Below are 22,436 nucleotides of genomic sequence, written 5' to 3'. Positions count from 1 at the left end.
TCAATTCACTGTAAGTGTTCGGTATGAGTATCATCATTATTCATTATAAAAAGACATATTTTTAGAAAATCAAACTCAGTTTTACTTATAACTTTTTAATTTTTTTATATACAATTTTCATTTGTAAAAGAGAGTTAAAATTATGCTCTTAGTCTTCTAAACTATAATCCAAATTTCCAAATATTTTCGTACAAAACGTCCCAGATCGATTATCTCTCTTTTAATTTAAACTGAAAAACAATCTCCAACTCCATCCAATCTCTTTCCCTTTTTCTTCGTAATCAAACTTATGTGATTGAGTATTTATCTCTATATGTATGTTTATATAGAATTTTGAATGAATAAGGACGCTTAGCAGGATCAAATACTCAAATAAGTGAGTTTTCCATAAATATAAAAATATAAAGATATATATATACTACATGTATGTGCATAACAAGCATTTTTACTAGTGATAGATGATAGTAAACATGCCAACTACTTCATGTAAATGTTATAGATAGCAATCACGAGGTATGAAAAGGAATTAGGTACTCTTTTAGGGCAAACAAAAACATGTTTGATTGGCTTGAGGTCACGTGAAAGCATAATTAGTGGGGGTTTAGAAGGAGTTCATTGACTTGTACCTTTTTTGGCAAATTTGAAAAGGGTTTCCAACTTTGGGCAAAAGTTGGAAGTTTGGTACAAAGAGTTAAAAGAGAATTGCGAATGAACAAACACACCCTTTGAATAAAAGGTATCAAAGATTCAAAGTTTACCGGAATACGTCTTCCAAGGAAATTGGTGTTTGGTTACCAAGAACCAAACGGTTGAGGGACTTCTGTGTGACTCCTATTTATTCATTTTATTTCGAGTAGGCAATCAACTATTGCTATTTACAAACATGGGGCGTTTGACACATTCTCTCTCTCTCACACACACACTCACACACACACAAATGAAATCCAAAAAACATAGTCAGAAACTAGAAAGAAGAAAATTATGTAAATGAAACCAAATTAAGAACCACTTACCGAAAAAAATGTGACAATCTTTTAGAGAGAAAATAAACTTGAGTGAATGGCTCCTATTCACTCGGTAGTGACACTGGGGCTCAAGTTTCTTGCAACATATCATATCATCTGCTGCTATTGTCACTTGTCTTGTTGCAGTGACATAATTAGCATAATAATAAAAACCAATAAATATAGGAAGGAAGATAATGAAGGTATTTTACACAAACATCAACTTATCAAGCAATCATGATTTGAAATCATATTTGGAGTTCAATCTACATACAAAAATGGGCTAGAAACAACCTAGCATGACTATAAAAAATCACAATATGGTTAAGATAGACTAACCAACATTAGTGGCAAGCTATCTTTGAGTTGGTCGATAACAACCATGATATGGGCAAGTAAAATCATTCCACTCTGTTTTGTTAACAAAACAGAGCCTAAACAGGGGTACAAAAAAAGAAGGAAATAAAAAAGGCTATCTTTGCACAATGACGCACAGTGCATTTTATTCCCAAAAGATATTAGAAATTAAAGAACCAATCTAAACAACAATTAAAATATATAGTTTAATACATAATACACTCATCACAACGAACGCATGTTTCTACGACTGCTACCAAACTGATTATTGCTGCTGATCAGAAAATATGTGGAACTAAATATGAAGTTACAATATAATATAATTAAAAACTCCATTGCAAAATAATTGAATCGTTTGAATATGATAATGGAACTTTTAATCCTATGTACAATATTTGTATCGAAGAAAAAATCTGGATCCTCTTTCTACACAGTCTGGATATACATTAGAATATTTGGTTTAACTTAACAATGGTTCACATTTTGGAGCTACGGAGCTCAAAGAATGAAAGAAGAATCATGTTGCACATTATGATGACGTTCGCCTCTTTATAAGCTTGATTCCACCGACCATGGAGAACGAACATATGATCATTTGCTTTATGTATAACCAAAGACCAGAGAGAATAGCATTATTTACTGACCATATCCAATGATGAATTAAAATATAGTTACTGAGACTTGAATAAGCTTGATGAAACCTGAAAAAAAATAAACAAAAAAAAAACACATTGTGAGGTGCTGCAAATTGAATATCCGTAAGATATTATAAAAAGGTGTAAACTAAATTTGTCTGAACAACTTGTATAAATATCTTGCAATTATGAGGCAATCTACTAATTGATAGAGAACGTTTGGATTATAATCCAATGGTTCAGTTGCAGCTTTATACACCACCGGTAAAATTGGAACGGTTTTACTTTGCCATATCATGGTTGTTATCAACCAACTTAAAGATAGCATGCCACTAATGTTGGTTAGTCTATCTTAACCATATTGTGCTACACATGTGAAAAAACACTCCACACGTACGAGGGCCCATTCATTGCCAAAATTGACCATTCTAGTAATATTATTATTGAACCAATCCCTAACCGTATATAAAATGGCTTCATATGTTTCAGTGGGATGAAAAACCAAGAGAAGAATGTATCAGCACTATAGATTGTAGAATGACAGCTAGCCTATTTGCAGATAACCAACATTGACGGAAGTCAAGTGTTTTCTATTTTAGAAGCTTAAGGATTTTTCGCATAGCCTTAATTTAGTTATTTGTAGAACAGTTTCCATATCTACCATTCCTTATGAACAGAAACCGCCAACAAAAAGCATAGATAACAAGCCCAATGAACATTAGAAAATAAAAAAGAAATAAGAGAAAGGAATAAATTCTTTTTTAGGAAAAATCAAACCTACCTTCACATGGTGTGGCATGATCTTTATATCGAAAGGTACATGAAGCCATGCCTCAGGTGGATAGAACAAAAAGTTATCTGGCTTGCTGGTATACACGTCAGCATATTGATGGATGTTGTAAGCAAAAGCAGATTCTTGACCAGTGTCAGTGAGGAAGGTAGCTCCAAAAGATCTATTAAACATGTTTCTCATTTTGCTGCGTGACTTCTCCCTCTCCTCATTTAACTCCACCAAAAGAGACTTGTATTCAGTTCTCTCACTATTAGCTAGGGTTGCATGGACTTTGCCAAGTAGTTCTTGTACTATATGAAATTTTGCCTGTATTCATGACAAAAGATACATAAATAAGATAAGAGTTAATCAACTAAAAAATGAAAGAAGCTTATTGTAATACCCCGATAATTTTAAAAGATTTATTAATTAAGATTAATTATTTTATTTTATTTTTTAATGATTTATTTTATTTTATTGAGTGCTAGATTAATTATCTTATTTTAATTAAGTTATATTTCGTAATTATGTATGATGATTGATTGTTTGTGTGGTTGATTATTGATTGAATTATTGGTGTGTTGATTTTATTGGTATTATATGACTTAGTTGTAAATTCTTGTTTGTTTATGTGCTTCATGTAATTAGTTATTTTAATTTCTGTATTTAATTAATTATCTTATTTACTTAAATTAATTGAATTGGGCTTAAGGAAAGTTGGATCAAAAGATGTGGTCTTGGGCTTGTATGAAACCTTATTGGGTTAATTAATGAAGGTCCGTGGTTATTTAATTATTTAAATGATCACTTTTGTATCAATTATATTTATATATATATATATATATATATATATATATAATTATATATAAATATAATTAATTAATAATTGTTATGGAAAGATATATATATAGATATATATTTATTGATATTTATAAGTATATATGATTTAATTAACTAATGAGTTAATTATGGAAGGAATATATATTTATATATATATATGTTTATAGATATAAATTATTTAAAGATTATTATTTTAATTCATAATACTAGTTGGAATAGGATTTGGAATTTAAGGTGTATAAAAATACACATAAGGCTTTAGGGTTAAAGATTTTACACGTTAGAAAAATAAAACAGACAGAGAGAGAGGAAGAAGAAGGTCTGACAAGGAGGAGGTCGGATCTGAAAAAGGAGGACGTCGGAATTGGAAGAGATAATTAAAGCTTAAAGCGTCGGTTTCGTTTCGAAACCTTCAGGCGAGTTTTCTCTAACTTTCCTCTTATAACTCATAAGGATTTCACCTTGAGTATCAAGGCTTTAATTAAATTTATTTGTTTAAAAATTATGGTTAGATCGGAATAATTAAAAAGTATAAACTATTATATTTGATTTTTAGATTATTGGATTTTAATTGATATACATAGGTGTTATGTATATTTTAAAATCAATCTATAGGTGGATTTGTGACCCAAGAGAGTTAATTATGGTTTCTTTATTTTCTAGAATTGTTCTGTAATTTTCTAGATTTTTTCTGATATTTTTAGGAATTTATTAGGATTTATTTTCTTATCATGTGGAGCGGCGGCACAATAAAGAATTGATCCAGTGCGGCGCGGTGTAGGATAATAGGGTGTATACGCCAATTAGGGCCATTAGATTAATTAAACTTATGTGAATTGATATGGTGCATCGCGGCGCATAAAACTTTGGTGCGCATGTGTATCTGGACCATAGAAGTGGTCTGGTCAACTATGGGATTATTTGGTGTATTGCAGACCATGAGAAGATGGTGCACTCGCTGATCTGGACCTTAGATCTATTATAGTTAATAGAAAATAATCTAGTGTGAGCGTGTTCATTTGCGCACTCATTTATGACCATTGGATGCGGCAATCCAGCGCGTGCAAGTGCATAGTAAGCACGTGGGCACGCGTGGGAAACCATGTTGGCCTAATTCGACACTAGAAATTAAAACGGTCATAACTTAGTCATTTTAAATCGAAATTGGGTCATTCTTGAGCTCAAATTCAAGGATTTTTCGTCCTCTTTCCAATGGTACCAATTTCATTATCAGATTCTTATCCTAATAAGAGATATTTACGTTTTAGTGAGACGGTGTCGGAAAACTATTTAAACCGGTATGGAGTATTTAAAGGAAACTATTTCTGACATAGTTAGTTGCACTAATTTGGGTAAATATAATAAATTAATAATTTGTTATGGAAGGAAGTGTATATATATATATATATATATATATAATTATTTATATATGTGTATATATAGTTTAATTTGTCTATGAGTTGTATGGAAGGATGAATATATATATATATATATATATATATATATATATATGTATATATGTATGTATATTATTTTAAATAATCAAGGATTATTAAAGAAGGTGTTAAACACATATATACATTAAATAACATATGTGTAGGTATATATATATATAAATCATTTAAGATGATTAATATTATCATTCTTATTTGGCATATCTTAATAGGCTGGTTGTTAAATTAATGATATGCGTATAATATGCATGTGATGGTTATATATGATTTAGCGTATTGTTAATTTTAAAGTTAGTTCATGGTTAAAGTGTGGGCATGGATGAATTGTCAAATGATTAAATATATTACCTAAATATTTGTATGAATAGAATACATATATGGAAAGCATGGATGAATTGCTAATTAAATGTATGAATAAATATACCTGTGGAGGCATGGTTGAATTGCCAATGTATAAATATACATACACGGAGGCATGGTTGAATTGCCAATGTATAAATAAATATACTTATGGAGGCATGGTTGAATTGCCAATATATAAATAAAAATATTTACAATGGCATGGTTGATTTGTCAAAGCATAATTACGTTGTTATGTGTTAGATGATTAAAATATCATCTATGGTTGTTGTATGTATGGATTGGATTAGGGTTAGATATTCTTAAATGAGAATAGTTTAGTACTTACTGGTTAGTGTATTATTTTCCATTAATAAAATAATATTGGGGAAGACGTGGATGATTTGTCAAAACTTGGATTTTGGATATGTGATTTAAACAATTTAAATCATTATCGGGTTGGGATTAAATAGAGTATTTCTTTTATTATAATTTGTTGTTTAAATGATTAGACAACTGACTAGGATGGGATTAAGGTCAAAGGAGTTTTTATAAAATGAAATGGTAGATTGGTCTAGGTATGAATATTATTTTAATAATTATTTAATAGGTATGGAAATTTAATAAACCTATTAATGGATGTGATTAGTATAGTATATATAATTATATATAGACATGTATATCGTGCTTTATTAAAATTAAAACTTTATTAGGTTTGGTTTTGATCAGAGATGATCTGCTTATTGGTTTTCAGAGGCCTGGTAGAGTGAACTTGCTCGTAGGGTTTAACCCACGATTTATTTTTCAGGTTATTAGAGGTTCCAGTCTCGAGGTTGAGGATCCGCAGTTGGGAGACTGTCATTCGTCTATTCATCTTGTGTACTTTTAAATAGTATTGGATTATTGGATAATATTTTAAGGGGTCCTTGAGTTATGGGATTTCCGAATTGTAATTGTTGGAGAATCATTAAGTAATATTTATTTATTAGTTTTCTTCAGCGGTTTATTTATTCTTTATTATTCATCTTTGTATTATGTGCTTGTTAAATACTTAAATTGTTTTGATATCCCTTGATTTTGTGCGCGGACTTGATCAATCCGTGTTCCAAAATTAGGGGGTATCACAGTTGGTATCAGAGCACTCCAGGTTCAAGTGTCCCTAGGGTGTCTTTCGTTGTGTGACTTCCGCGTTGTGTACTCTTTTACTTAGAGCTTAAGTTTAGGATTCATTGTATTCTATATTCGGTCCGTTAGTGTGTCCTAATGGTAAATCATTGAGTCTTATCAGGAAAATGGTAAGACATCGATTTAGAAGGTATTGGTAAATCGTTGAGTCTTCCCCTAATTTTGAAGTATGGGTTTTATGGATTTATGCACCAATAAAATAATATGGAGGTATTTTAGGGACGGATTAACGGAATAGTTAAGTCCTACCTATTTATTTATGAATTGTATGGTTTAATACACCGGTATGGGACGGTGGTATTTCAGGGACGGATTAACCAAAGAAGTTAAGTCCTACCTATATATTTATAAGAGAACGGATTAACCATAGCGTTAAGTCCTACTTATTCGTGTCAGGTCAACGGAATAGTTGGATAGTATGCCATTGAAATAATATGGTTGGATAGTTTACTTTTATGTGGATATAATGGATTATATATATATATATATATATATATACATACACACACACATATATGGGCCATGATATAAACTTGAGTCTCAGGATCAGTGGTTAGGATGGAGGCGTATATTGCCGATTGAGATGGGTAGCTGGGTTTAAGGATGTGTGGGCTCTGGTAGAAGGAGGACTCGTAACCACCTTTGTGTGCGTTTTACATGAGATACCCACTATCCGGTTGAAACTGCTTTAGTTCAGTGAGAGTCTCTAGTGTGTACTTATATTTATCAATTATATAAATATGGAATTAGCTAATTACGTGATGTGTCTGCTAATAATGAATATGTGTGGATGGGTTAATTTCCACACGGATAAAAGGAATAATGAAATTTGAAATTAAATAATCAAAGTTTTTATTTCATGGATTTGTGAATTCCGAGGACGGAATTCCGTTTGTTAGGGGGGAAGAATGTAATACCCTGATAATTTTAAAAGATTTATTAATTAAGATTAATTATTTTATTTTATTTTTCAATGATTTATTTTATTTTATTGAGTGCTAGATTAATTATCTTATTTTAATTAAGTTATATTTCGTAATTATATATGATGATTGATTGTTTGTGTGGTTGATTATTGATTGAATTATTGGTGTGTTGATTTTATTGGTATTATATGACTTAGTTGTAAATTCTTGTTTGTTTATGTGCTTCATGTAATTAGTTATTTTAATTTCTGTATTTAATTAATTATCTTATTTACTTAAATTAATTGAATTGGGCTTAAGGAAAGTTGGATCAAAAGATGTGGTCTTGGGCTTGTATGAAACCTTATTGGGTTAATTAATGAAGGTCCGTGGTTATTTAATTATTTAAATGATCACTTTTGTATCAATTATATTTATATATATATATATATATATATATATATATATATATAATTATATATAAATATAATTAATTAATAATTGTTATGGAAAGATATATATATAGATATATATTTATTGATATTTATAAGTATATATGATTTAATTAACTAATGAGTTAATTATGGAAGGAATATATATTTATATATATATATGTTTATAGATATAAATTATTTAAAGATTATTATTTTAATTCATAATACTAGTTGGAATAGGATTTGGAATTTAAGGTGTATAAAAATACACATAAGGCTTTAGGGTTAAAGATTTTACACGTTAGAAAAATAAAACAGACAGAGAGAGAGGAAGAAGAAGGTCTGACAAGGAGGAGGTCGGATCTGAAAAGGAAGACGTCGGAATTGGAAGAGATAATTAAAGCTTAAAGCGTCGGTTTCGTTTCGAAACCTTCAGGCGAGTTTTCTCTAACTTTCCTCTTAGAACTCATAAGGATTTCACCTTGAGTATCAAGGCTTTAATTAAATTTATTTGTTTAAAAATTATGGTTAGATCGGAATAATTAAAAAGTATAAACTATTATATTTGATTTTTAGATTATTGGATTTTAATTGATATATATAGGTGTTATGTATATTTTAAAATCAATCTATAGGTGGATTTGTGACCCAAGAGAGTTAATTATGGTTTCTTTATTTTCTAGAATTGTTCTGTAATTTTCTGGATTTTTTCTGATATTTTTAGGAATTTATTAGGATTTATTTTCTTATCATGTGGAGCGGCGGCACAATAAAGAATTGATCCAGTGCGGCGCGGTGTAGGATAATAGGGTGTATACGCCAATTAGGGCCATTAGATTAATTAAACTTATGTGAATTGATATGGTGCATCGCGGCGCATAAAACTTTGGTGCGCATGTGTATCTGGACCATAGAAGTGGTCTGGTCAACTATGGGATTATTTGGTGTATTGCAGACCATGAGAAGATGGTGCACTCGCTGATCTGGACCTTAGATCTATTATAGTTAATAGAAAATAATCTAGTGTGAGCGTGTTCATTTGCGCACTCATTTATGACCATTGGATGCGGCAATCCAGCGCGTGCAAGTGCATAGTAAGCACGTGGGCGCGCGTGGGAAACCATGTTGGCCTAATTCGACACTAGAAATTAAAACGGTCATAACTTAGTCATTTTAAATCGAAATTGGGTCATTCTTGAGCTCAAATTCAAGGATTTTTCGTCCTCTTTCCAATGGTACCAATTTCATTATCAGATTCTTATCCTAATAAGAGATATTTACGTTTTAGTGAGACGGTGTCGGAAAACTATTTAAACCGGTATGGAGTATTTAAAGGAAACTATTTCTGACATAGTTAGTTGCACTAATTTGGGTAAATATAATAAATTAATAATTTGTTATGGAAGGAAGTATATATATATATATATATATATATATAATTATTTATATATGTGTATATATAGTTTAATTTGTCTATGAGTTGTATGGAAGGATGAATATATATATATATATATATATATATGTATATATATGTATGTATATTATTTTAAATAATCAAGGATTATTAAAGAAGGTGTTAAACACATATATACATTAAATAACATATGTGTAGGTATATATATATATAAATCATTTAAGATGATTAATATTATCATTCTTATTTGGCATATCTTAATAGGCTGGTTGTTAAATTAATGATATGCGTATAATATGCATGTGATGGTTATATATGATTTAGCGTATTGTTAATTTTAAAGTTAGTTCATGGTTAAAGTGTGGGCATGGATGAATTGTCAAATGATTAAATATATTACCTAAATATTTGTATGAATAGAATACATATATGGAAAGCATGGATGAATTGCTAATTAAATGTATGAATAAATATACCTGTGGAGGCATGGTTGAATTGCCAATGTATAAATATACATACACGGAGGCATGGTTGAATTGCCAATGTATAAATAAATATACTTATGGAGGCATGGTTGAATTGCCAATATATAAATAAAAATATTTACAATGGCATGGTTGATTTGTCAAAGCATAATTACGTTGTTATGTATTAGATGATTAAAATATCATCTATGGTTGTTGTATGTATGGATTGGATTAGGGTTAGATATTCTTAAATGAGAATAGTTTAGTACTTACTGGTTAGTGTATTATTTTCCATTAATAAAATAATATTGGGGAAGACGTGGATGATTTGTCAAAACTTGGATTTTGGATATGTGATTTAAACAATTTAAATCATTATCGGGTTGGGATTAAATAGAGTATTTCTTTTATTATAATTTGTTGTTTAAATGATTAGACAACTGACTAGGATGGGATTAAGGTCAAAGGAGTTTTTATAAAATGAAATGGTAGATTGGTCTAGGTATGAATATTATTTTAATAATTATTTAATAGGTATGGAAATTTAATAAACCTATTAATGGATGTGATTAGTATAGTATATATAATTATATATAGACATGTATATCGTGCTTTATTAAAGTTAAAACTTTATTAGGTTTGGTTTTGATCAGAGATGATCTGCTTATTGGTTTTCAGAGGCCTGGTAGAGTGAACTTGCTCGTAGGGTTTAACCCACGATTTATTTTTCAGGTTATTAGAGGTTCCAGTCTCGAGGTTGAGGATCCGCAGTTGGGAGACTGTCATTCGTCTATTCATCTTGTGTACTTTTAAATAGTATTGGATTATTGGATAATATTTTAAGGGGTCCTTGAGTTATGGGATTTCCGAATTGTAATTGTTGGAGAATCATTAAGTAATATTTATTTATTAGTTTTCTTCAGCGGTTTATTTATTCTTTATTATTCATCTTTGTATTATGTGCTTGTTAAATACTTAAATTGTTTTGATATCCCTTGATTTTGTGCGCGGACTTGATCAATCCGTGTTCCAAAATTAGGGGGTATCACACTTATCATTAATCAGAACAACAAAAAAATATTCACTCATTACCCAATTAGCTTCCTTAATTGGGAGTGCCGGAAGGGGTGGACTGGTATAGACTATAGACGTAACATTTGACACCATATGCACAATATCACTACCTTAGGCTCTTGGATCCAAGTTCTCACACTTGGCAATTTTAACTTTATTAAATTTATTATCCAGTGTTGGTCTGACCTATTGCAGGGTGCTGGGGGCGAGGTAATTGGAGATAACCTACCTTCGGTACTATTTTGTACAAAGTGACTACTCATAGATTTGAACTTTGCATTAACACACTTGTCAATGAGACAAGCCAAGTAAGGAAAATCAACAAGTCAAACTTTCCCAGTGTTTCTAGTCTCGATAAGTTGAAAAAACAAGATGAAGACAACTACAATTCCATATTTTATGTAATGGATATGCTCTAATGCCTAGAGCACGCATGTGCTCCACACACGATTTTCCAAGTAACGAACTGCCCTCAACAGAAATTGTCACTTTTCAGAACTTTGGAACATGGATTTGACACCATTATATATGAACTAAAATGTGAATTTATATTCAAAGTTAGATTAGAGAAAAACCCCAAAGTACAAAAAGAAAAGACAAAATGGTCAATATACATGCACTTTAAATATGACTTAAAACTCTTCAAATTTGTAGGAGAATACCTGTTCAAAACGATAAATATCATCATTCTGTATCTGTATCTCACTCTGCAAGAATAGATGAATCACCAAAATGAACACATGCAAAGTTTAGTTTTTAATCATAATAGCAAGGAAAATCTTGATATACCACTTAAACATGCTTGTTATTTACTAAATAAATAAATAAAAACCCAAACATGCCCTTAATCTTAATTACTCTGCTGACAGAGTTTACAAAAGATTTAATGTTACACATTTCAGGTTCGTTTGGAGGTTGTCAAAGACTCACAAGACCCACAACTCACATCAGACACCTAGCATCCATCTCTGCGATCAAACACTCACATCTAGGCACTGGTTAATATAAATAGTTCTACAGTTCGAAATAAATCATTAATGAACCCAAAGTAGAGGACATCTTGATCAACCTTACTAGCTAAATCATTTGCTCCAGTCCACAAAGCCTAATTAAGTTCAGATAAATGTAGTGTCTTTTAGTTTTCGATCTAGACAAAGGTGCCGTTTAGGTTCCTCCCTCACCCAAATATTATCAAGCTAGGAGAGGTAAAATTTTCAAGAAACAAGAATTTAATTAAAGAATATATGAGAGAAGGATGAGAGATTTCACTACGAAGAGAAAAACCTAATTGAATAGGGGAAAAGGACAGAGGAACAAAGAGTGCAATAAATCAGCTCCTAACAAACAAAAACAGCCCATCACTCCTCACGGAGAGCGAAAATGACTTCTAAATGATTCAAGCACATCTACCCCTCCCTACCCCAACTATCAACCTCTACACTAATTGACTTCGGATAATGCCTAATGAGAAGTTGAAAAATCTAAGATCTCCCTCAACAACATGGCACAGGAGCAAGTACTAAGGGTTCTCTATTTCACTCAACCTACCACACTATCCAGTCATCTTTGATCAAACAATTATGAAACCCTGTAGTAATTGTGATGCAGGACTTCAAGAACAGCCTCAACTAGCTGAGAATTAAAAAGTATAGTGGCTAAAAATTCAAATAATAAGGCCTAGAGTTAGAAGTTTGATAGTAGAAAGTAGAATTTAAAACCAAGGAGAAAGGATATGGAATAACGACAGCCTATCAAAGTCGCACCAATAAACTAGGCATCATGCCTAAAGAAGGTCTCACACCCTCATATTTGTGAATCACTCTTGAGAAAATTTCATAAGACATTTAATCATTCATTCATTCAATATTCAACCAAGATTACAGCCCATCCCTTTAATAGATTTTTTACTCATGACTTTTAGATTACATGGATGTTAACTCATAACTTTTGATCTTGCATCACAATGGAGATAATCAATAATACTTCCTCCGTCGCACAAAAAGTGTCCATTTTCGGAAACCTAACTTTTTTAAGAGTGTAGTTTTTAATATTTTTTATTATAGTGGTAGGGAATGAATTTTCAAATATACCCTTATATGGTGGGTCCACATGAAGTCTTATTTCAAAATTTAATTGCTTTTATAACTTCCAAGACAAAGAGGGTATACTAGGAATATTAGAAAAATAGTACATTGGATTTTGAATTGGGACAATTATTTTGGGATAACCAAAAATGGAAAGGTGGACACTTTTTGTGAGAAGGGAGGGAGAAATTAAAACTCTTCAAATTCTAAAATCATGACTTAATAACATAAATAAAAGTAAATAAAGACCCAGGTTAATTGCACCATAATGCCCACAAGTTCATAAAGTATAAACAATGCAAACTGACCAAAACCCCCAATAATTTAAGACCCACGTCTTCTAGCATATGCCAAATCAGGGTTTGGGCTTGGGCTTTATAACCCTCATTTTCATGCCTTTTATACACTTTTAAAGGTTCCTGCCATTGATCTCCATAAAATTGCCTATCCAAAGCCTTAGAGGAGACTTTATTTTATGACTTCCGAAGCACTTAATGTTGGGCCCTGCAGTGAGTTATACTTTGCCAAATTAATCTCCATCCTGGTACTCTTTTATGTATGTTTATTTCCATCTAGCTTCCCAGAGTATGCCAAGCAACCTTCTTAAACATCTTTGAAGATGAGAGGCTTTTTTCATGTAGCCAAATGTCTCCACACTTTCTGCTTGTTTTAGCTAACGTTTAAGTTAATTGACTTGCCAACAAAAAAGTATAAATCTTGCTCGGTAAGAGATTTTCTGTATACAAAAGTTGAGTGAGACCTCTCACAAATTAAATTCAAGAATAATCCAAAAAGACAGATCTGAGAATCCATAAGAATTGAAGATAATTCCTGACTTACATCGCTACTATTTCAGGGTATTTCATAACAGAAATGTCAAACTTGTTATAGCATCAATAGCAAGTTCAAATCTGCACTCAGATCAGCTTTAATAACACAATAATTCTACTGGTCAGCACGTACATAACGTAGAACTAGAGGGATAAGACGGCATACTAGCCACAAGTTGGGTCACATTTGGGGCATTATACAATTATCCACTGCATGGAAAGCTGCAGAATGTAACAGTTGGCAAAGGGAAAAGGGACCGCTATTCATGACAAAGCTGTCATCCATGGAGGATTTTCATTTATATGGGTCCTTTAGGATTTCAATGCCAGAGAGTTGACGGAGAATAGAGAATCTTGTACATTAGAATAGGTGATGGTCATACTTAGTGGGAACAACATCTAAGGAATCTAGAGGACTATCCAATGGTTGCTGAAGCAAGAGGACAAATGTGCAGACAGAGATGTCAGATGCTTATTATAAATCAGCACAGAAGGAATGTTACCAGATACTACACTCAGCTCTTATCAGTTATAAATTTAGTGCATGGCTTATTCAGAATGTTCCTGAATCTGGAAGTTCAAGAACTACATCATGCATATCCCTTATGCCGGAGTGTGTCAAAACAACTTGTGCAAAGTTATTGAATGACTTCTTCATAGTGGGGTGATTCAAGACACTCACGCATGCATTTCCTATGCTTGTCCAGAATTTCTTCATTGCAGGGTGGGCATTCAAATAGAAATTTTCATGCAAATTAAGAAAGGGCTTTAAAGAATGTGAGTGACACTTTGTATGATGCTAGCAACTAAATTGAAGACAATATTACCTACTCGGAAGGGGCTACACTAAGGTCCATTACTAGATAGCAGTACCGGTTCATGTTTTTCAACCCTCATCAATCACTTTTTGTTTCTTGAACTCGGATCAAAATATATTTATGATTTGATCCTGGACATTCTTGTGCAAGAATATGCTTAATAGAGCTTTCTGGGTTCAAGACAGCCTATATTCAGACATAAGTATCTAATATGTAGGAAATCTTGCAAACCATCAAAAGTTCCAATATCACACACAAAATTATCAAACAGGTTCTGAAATGTTGCTGGAAGCAATGAAGAAACATGTAAAAAAGAATAGATAGAGGGCATACTTCTAATTCATGGATGATGGCAGCAGTACGCCACCCTGCTTTTGCAGGCCCTCTAAGGTCGCTGAATAGGTGATCCCCAAAGTATATGACCTAAATTATTATTTAAATAAGAAAAGAATAGTTTTTATGGATGAAATATATGTAGTACAAAACAGAGCAAAGGAACAGAAAATTAATTGCAAAGATATAAAATTTTAAAAGTAGTTTTATTCTTTCATTGTTCTAGTTGTTTAACAAGCGTGTAAAAACCAGTTATACTTTATGCAAGATTGAACATTAAGGCATTTTATATGATGTACCTCAGGGCCATTCCACTTCGTAATTTGGAGGAAGGATTTAAGGCACCCATGGTAGTATACTTTATCTGGAAGAAACGCATCCACCTTTGAGAAAGCTAAGGTGTCCTTCTCTACATCGTAACAACTACATGAAGACCCAAAATACATAATGATAAATACCACCAAATAATATATTAGTAAAGCACAATTAGGGATCATTAAGGGTGGTTTTTTTTTTATTTTTTTTTTCATTATCTTGGAAAAGATAGTAGAGTTGAGGTCTGAAGGGGAAAAAGAAATGATATACCATTTGGTTGCAAGAGAATGGGGTGAGAAAAAGCTAGGAATATATAGTTTTTCAGGTAAAGTATTCCCCTTTGTATAAGCAAGCCTATCTTCAATTTTTTTTTTTTTTTCATTTTTTTTTATTGTTTATTTATTTGTTTATGTTTGGAAGTGGGAGGGGCAGGGAATATAAAAACATCATGGTTAAGAAACCTCATAGATTAAGAAACTTCATCTATGAATTCATTTTAGAGAATCAGTCACTTTCTAACAGCAAAACGTGGTCTCTCGTATAAAAATTAAAAATAAATAAATAAATGAACACAGAAGATAGAAGAATGACTGCTTATTGATGAATATATATATATATATATATATATATATATATTAAACCCTTACTCATTTTAAAAGATGATAAAGGAACCAAGATTGTACAAATATAAAAGACGAATGTCAATGCAACAGAACAAGATAGAACCATTCTTTATCATCCACAAAAATGTGATGAACAGATAAAGAGTACTAAAATTTGAAGAGAATACCGAAATGGATGCTCAGACGTGTAAAACTCTGGTTTATTGGCTTTAGCAATCACAACATCAAAAAGTTCCCTCCAAGAGTCTCCATGACTCAAAGAATCCTAATTAATAAAAAATTAAGAAACCTTCAGTGTAGAATAGGTATTTGAAGGTATGAAATGATAACATGCACATAATAATATGCAAAAATGATCAGTTTTTAGTTCTCTCAAAAACTGAAGGTTATAGAATTCACCTTTTCATGGTTCTAACAAAAGGCTCAGACTTCTAGGTGAAATTAGAAAAGGGTAACACCTTGCCATTTTAGCCTCTTGTGATTTACGTAGAGACAATGAGTCTCACAGGAAGTCATCAATAATGAAAGAAATAAACTCAACACATAATCATGTCCATAGCATGTTACATTATTAAAATCCCATAATATAGAGAACTGCCATTTACTCCTATTAAAGCAATTCAAGGTGTATGAATCCAGAGAAAGGAGCAGACATATAAGTGGTACATAGTGATTCACCATCAAACATATAGAGAAAAATTATCCAACCTGAAACATCTTGGATGCAATTATTTTCAATTCAATCTTCCAAGTGTGACGCATATGATTCCACAAAGCAGAAAGCATGCCAGTATGTGCATACAGAGGCATGCAGACATAGACAGATACACAACATAATTAAATTTGCTATACATGAATCCAGTTTCCTTTTCACTTTGTTTAGATACACATTTTCTTGTGGAGTAATGTCGGTATGATTCGAAGTTTATGCTAATAACTCATACTTTGATTACTTCTTCATGTAGTTCAACCAGTAAATAACATTCCGAAATTCAATTCAGTTTCTATATGTGGTCTGGATCTGATATAATAAGGACATGAAAAGGCAATATCATAATAGCAGAATTTTGTGAATATATATTTATATATATAACAGAACATATTAAATCATCACTATCCTGACTCGTTAAAATGTCATGATGGTTAAAAGGACCAAAGTATGTGAATAAGAAATCTCCATCAACTTCACCATATGTAGAAGGATGCAAATGCAAAAGAACAGAGCATGCTTCTATTATTAAGATGCCAAAAAAGGTGAAGATGGGAATCCCATGATATGACTATCACCTCCAACATAAAACGCATCCCTCCATCAACAAAATAAAAGGGGGAATTGGTCAGCAAGAATAGTTTCTTCCCCTTCTCCTTGAGCATCTTGAGAAAGCGTAGCAGCTGACCCTGGAGAAAAAAAAATTCAAATCGATATAATTAACCACCTGAGATAAGCTTTTGCCTTATATTATACCCAGCAACTAGCATGAGAAAGTTAAAAACAAGAGAGAGCCAAAAACAAAACCAGATTATATAAATAGAAAAAAGAACTTCCACGTCGCGCACATTTTTAACTAGGTATCTCTGGGGATCAGAAAGAATTCCTCTATGAACCAAGCCACTTCGATGAACATGCTGAATTGCACGATTTACATCTTCATAGACATAGCAAGCATCAAAGTCCAGCTTAGCATCAACAAAATGTTGTACAATATCAGCAATAAGGCATGCCTACAAAGTATGAAAAATTAGAACATATTCAGCTGTAAGAAGCGAAGCAAAAAATACCCCATGCAGTTAAGAGAACAATTAAGAGAAGGTTCTGCCGACCTGAAAAACAACATTCCAGTGAAAAAGCAACACAGGTGTGAATTAAATTGATGTCACATCCAAAAGCATGCATGGCAAACAAAACATGAATAACAATAAATGGGGCTTTATTAACAGACATCAGAACTATTTTCTTTTATTCTCACTTTTAATCAATAGAAATAGAATGATTGCTGGATTGAGGATAGTGCATGGATTGATTGTAATAAAACCTGTTACTTGTTAAGATAAGCATGCAAACTAACTTATTTTAAAATTAATTAACAAATGGCAGAACCAACAGAGAAATTGAGCATACAACCTAAGGCAAATAGAAATACATTTTATATTATGAATTAAATTAGCCATGTAGCCATGTAATTGCGAAGATAACTTGTATTCAAACTTGATGTTGATATCATTTTAATTAAATTTCCATCAATTGCTTATATTCTACACATACTGGAACATAAATACTCTCCGTGTATAATTTTTCTTATTTGTATGAGTGTTGACTAATATTGATTCATTTTAAGGGACCAGACCAACTGCATATCTAAAGGAAGTTATACGTGTAAAAGAAAAAAAGAAACAGTAAAAAATTGTGTCACGTGAATACTGCAATAAGATTAATATATTAGCAGTGTTGTTGCTTGACAGTTGACACATCCACTAATTTTCACTCTTCAAAATATCTAGTCTGTTTATGTGCCATACGTGAAATGGCAATTTTGATGATGTCATCTTATTTGGATTTCTTAGTCAAAAGTCAAAACAATACTGCAGATTTGAGGGAAGAGGCTCCAAAAAAATATCTAAGATAATGGCGTACGAAAAAACATTTGTAAGTTGGATTCTGGGATCCATACCCAAATATTCAACGCCCATCCTAGAACACAGGGGGTAGACCTCTCCCAAGTCACATCTATAAAAACCCCAATCCAGTGTCCCTGTACTATTACTCAAACACCATATTTTCCACTGAGAGAGGAGCAGAAGATTCCACCTAAGCCAAGCATCACTCATGAATAAGCAACACAAAATCAAATGACTTGGTGTGGGGATGGGAGTGGTAAAACCCAGTGTGTCAAATAACCAAAAATTAGAAGTTTTTTACTCCAATCAAGATAGAAAAGAGAAAATGAATCACAAAAGGCTAAGTAATATTTAGAGAGCAATGTAACAACAATAAAAACCAACCTCGCTAAAGCAGAAGAAATCCATCAAACCAACGAGGGCACGTGCTTGATCACGGCCAATATGTCGTGTACCATACATCTCTACTATTTCCTTCCGGATAAGCTGTATGTTCATTTGGATAAAACAAATAAGTGGTAGTTTCAACTGGAATTTGCATAAATCTCTCCATATAATTGGACACGTCAATCACACTTAACTTGCACATCTTTTCAGGTAGAATGTGAACAAATATGAAAGGTGAGTGTCTGTGTGTACACACGCGCGCACGTATTTATGCCAAAATCTTAGTTAAGGAGACTGAAGTTATGCTATAGAAAAAGCAAAAACTGCCGTGAGATGCTTTTCATTTATTTAGTCAAAGACTAACCAATGTTAATATAAAGAATATAGACGGTAAAATTAAGAAAAATTAGAATATAATGAGGGAGCAGTGAATATTGAGAGCCAAGAGTATGCATGATATTGACCTATTTCCTTATATTTGTTGAAAGCCATAATGTGGGAAATAATAACTTGTTACCATTGAAATAAAGAGGGATGAAAGAAATGAGGATGAACCTTTAGGAATTTTCTACTATTAGACATTTGTCAATTGGATTGAAGTGATAATTTTACAGAAAATATCAAAATTCCCATACGAAACCAATTTGAACCCAAGCCTTTCAGAAGGTACAAGTTCCTTTTGCACAAAGCACGGGTGATTTGTATTGACATGCAATGCCTTGGGTTTTCACTTTCTCTGAGACTAAAAATTATAATAAAACCTTACATACCTTGCGCCTACCAAAGTAGCACCCATCAGGCTCAATTGACCCAAAGAAATCCAACTTCAAAAGGCATCCCTTTAGTTTGTCATAGTACAAGCCTCTAATAGGAAAGGTTTGATCGTATTTAAATTCCAAGCAACTATCTGGATATCTGAGCTGGAAGAACAGAAAATCAAATAAAGCAGAGTGAAACTTCACTTTTGACAATTTAACACACGCCATTGACAACATTAGATAACAGCAATCGATCAATATGCTTGAACAAACCTCATTGACCAAATGCTCTTTTGCAAGGTCGTATATCAAACTCTGAAGGTTAGCCGAGTAGTGCGCTAAAGTGTAGTCATAGTCAAATCCATAAACTTGTATATTGTCCAATCTCAAGTTCTTGTTCACATATATACCTAATTCCAATAAACACAATATAATAAAGACCAAATATTGGCATTTTCATGAAATGTGCACTCAGATTCAAGCACAAGAAACCATCAATACCTTCAGGATTCGTCCTAGCCATTCCCTTCAGTGCATCAGGAATTTTGGAAAAACCCTGCTTGGCGGCATCGAATTCGCGCCGAATTTTGGCTATCTCGTCATCAACATCTAAATTACTCAGTTCCACGGGTTGATCTTCGTCTTCAAGTTTCAATACTCTTTGTTGTGGCGACACACTCGCATTATAGCTGCGAAAATTTCCTCCAAACCCTAAAGTGAAGTAAGTGTCAAAATGTAAAACAATTCTTTGCATTTCCAATCATTGAGGGAGAGAAATAAATAAAGAGAAAGGAATTAAAACAAAATATATCAATAACAAAGAAAAAAAAGGAACCTTCTCGAGTACCAAAATGAGAAAACTTATTCCCCTGCAACAAAAAGTAATAATCGTGAGACCGCCACAGAAATGAATCAGAATATCCAAATTCAAACACATATATACAAGCATACATATATATATAGGGTTGAAGAGAGAGAAAGTTATACAAGAATGGAAGAGCGGAGGGGAAGAAGCCTGCGAAAGGAGGCCATGGAGGAGAGACAGAGAGACTTTCAGCTCAGCATTCGATGTGTTTGAATAGTTTTTGGGATTGTTTCTTGTGGACGACAAATGAAAACTGAGCGACTCTATATATATATATATATAGATATATATCTATATATATATATATATATTGGTCGCCTCCACTGTGGAGTTGGCACTCTTGACAACTTTTCATGATATGTAAACCTTCTCTCTTTTCTTTTTGGGAACGGACCCGTGGGACAATTATTTGGTAATAAAAATAACTCCGTGTGATAATTTCAATTATTCTTCTCTCCTTATAATAGTACTTCATACTAAGTATTTGTACCCAAAAAATAATAATTACTAAAAATCAACAGGAAAAAATAATAATAAAATAAAAAATTCGCGTATATGGAAATTGTTACTTGTTACCAATCCCCTCATATGTTTAAATGCATTTTTCAATAAATAATTAGTCATATTTATTTTCCTCCTATGTCTAGCTTGGTAATTTGCTTCAGTCCACATTATTAATCATATTTCATAAAGTAACGTGTGCCACATTTTTACTTTTAAATAATTTAAAGTTAATTTTTAATTGTCTTATACGGAGTATAAAAGATGCATAACACGTGCTTTGGAATAGTAGCGTCAGTCTTTTAACCTAAAAGGTACAAGTCTAGTATAAAAGATGTTCTTGTCAGCCAATAAATTAGGGTTTAGTCCTCTCCAAAGCACGTGTTATGCATTTTTGTAACACCCACACCCATGTGCTCTGTAGTCTGTACAACTCGTGTATGGCACATGGACATGGGTATCTTACTATTTTAGATAAAAAATGCACAACACGTGTTTTGGAGAAAGACTGACCCTATTAGGCTAATAAATTATCTTATATAAATTAATTAGTTAAAAGTAGCAATGCAATGCCCGTGTTCTCCTCAGGAGGGCTACTTTGGTGGGCATAAATGAATAAAATGTATATGAAAGTGGAATGATAATTCTTATTTTAGTGTTTGATTGAAAATATAAAATGACGTATTAATTTTGGTATTTGATTGGATTATTTTAAAATTTAGAATGAAATATATTTCGTATTTTAAGTGGTCAGAATGATGAAAGGTGGTGATAGTAATGGCGGTGAAAGCCAGTGGCGTGGTGGTGGTAGAAGGCAACATTGATGGGAAGTAATGATAGTGGCGATAGTGGTGAAAAGCAACAACCATGGTGATGATGGGATGGCGGCAGAAGTCGGCAACGGTGGAAGGTAGCAATGATGGTTGAAGTGGTGTAGAAGACAACAACTGCATTGGTGTTAGAAAGTGACGATGTTGGTGATGATGACAATAAAAATGTTAGTAGTGGTAACGAAAGGCGGCGACAATAATGATGGTAACAAGATATATAGTAATGGTCAGTGACGGACCCAGAAAATTTGGTGAGGGGGGGCGAATTTTTAATTTGTGGATACAAAATTATATGATGGGTTTATTTTTGTAATTTTAGTAGGTTTTTTTCATAAATTTTAAAAAAATTTAAGTATAAAATGAAAAAAAAAAAATTAGTGGGGCAAATTATAATTATAGTGGGGCATCTTCATAAATTATCAAAATTTGAAGTATAAAATGCTAAAAAAAAAAGAATCATTGTAATTTTAGGGGGGTATTTTCATAAATTTTAAAAACATTAGGATATAAAATGAAAATATTAAAAATTTAGGGGGGCATCTGCCCCCCTAGTCCCCTGCTGAGTCCGTCCCTGGTAATGGTGGTGACGACGACGA

The 22,436-nt window shown here is 32.3% G+C and overlaps 1 protein-coding gene across 2 annotated transcripts; it reads right to left on the bottom strand.

Moving 5' to 3' along the window:
• Nucleotides 1–1,676: 1,676 nt before the first annotated feature.
• LOC132279582 (uncharacterized) lies at nucleotides 1,677–20,838 on the bottom strand. Of its 2 annotated transcripts, XM_059781603.1 has the most exons (14): nucleotides 20,632–20,824; nucleotides 20,480–20,513; nucleotides 20,146–20,355; nucleotides 19,918–20,054; nucleotides 19,657–19,806; nucleotides 18,884–18,985; nucleotides 17,441–17,605; nucleotides 17,171–17,281; nucleotides 16,051–16,148; nucleotides 15,245–15,368; nucleotides 14,946–15,035; nucleotides 11,543–11,587; nucleotides 2,778–3,095; nucleotides 1,677–2,062 (listed from the first exon to the last, which is right to left on the bottom strand). In XM_059781603.1, exons 1-14 carry the CDS (start codon nucleotides 20,674–20,676, stop codon nucleotides 2,033–2,035), a joined length of 1,659 nt encoding a protein of 552 aa, XP_059637586.1. In that variant the 5' UTR covers nucleotides 20,677–20,824; the 3' UTR covers nucleotides 1,677–2,032. The 2 variants fall into 2 exon arrangements, with proteins under 2 accessions (XP_059637586.1, XP_059637585.1); XM_059781602.1 differs by having other exon boundaries at nucleotides 19,657–20,054; nucleotides 20,632–20,838.
• Nucleotides 20,839–22,436: the final 1,598 nt, after the last annotated feature.

This window comes from Cornus florida, unplaced genomic scaffold (genome assembly GCF_030987335.1).
Source record: "Cornus florida cultivar Cherokee Brave unplaced genomic scaffold, ASM3098733v1 CherokeeBrave_3.0.0_Hap2_Chr10, whole genome shotgun sequence".
In the NCBI taxonomy this organism is placed as follows: Eukaryota; Viridiplantae; Streptophyta; class Magnoliopsida; order Cornales; family Cornaceae; genus Cornus; species Cornus florida.
Note: the sequence above shows the minus strand (reverse complement) of the source record. Positions and strands in the feature narration are given on the sequence as shown.

Excerpts from the sequence above, each read along its gene's own strand:
- LOC132279582 (XM_059781602.1), bottom strand. The coding sequence starts at position 20,676 with ATGGCCTCCTTTCGCAGGCTTCTTCCCCTCCGCTCTTCCATTCTT. Across the intron at positions 20,514-20,631 it reads CCCTCCGCTCTTCCATTCTT|GGGAATAAGTTTTCTCATTT; the intron begins GTATAACTTTCT and ends TTTTTGTTGCAG. Across the intron at positions 20,055-20,145 it reads GGCTAGGACGAATCCTGAAG|GTATATATGTGAACAAGAAC; the intron begins GTATTGATGGTT and ends TATTGGAATTAG.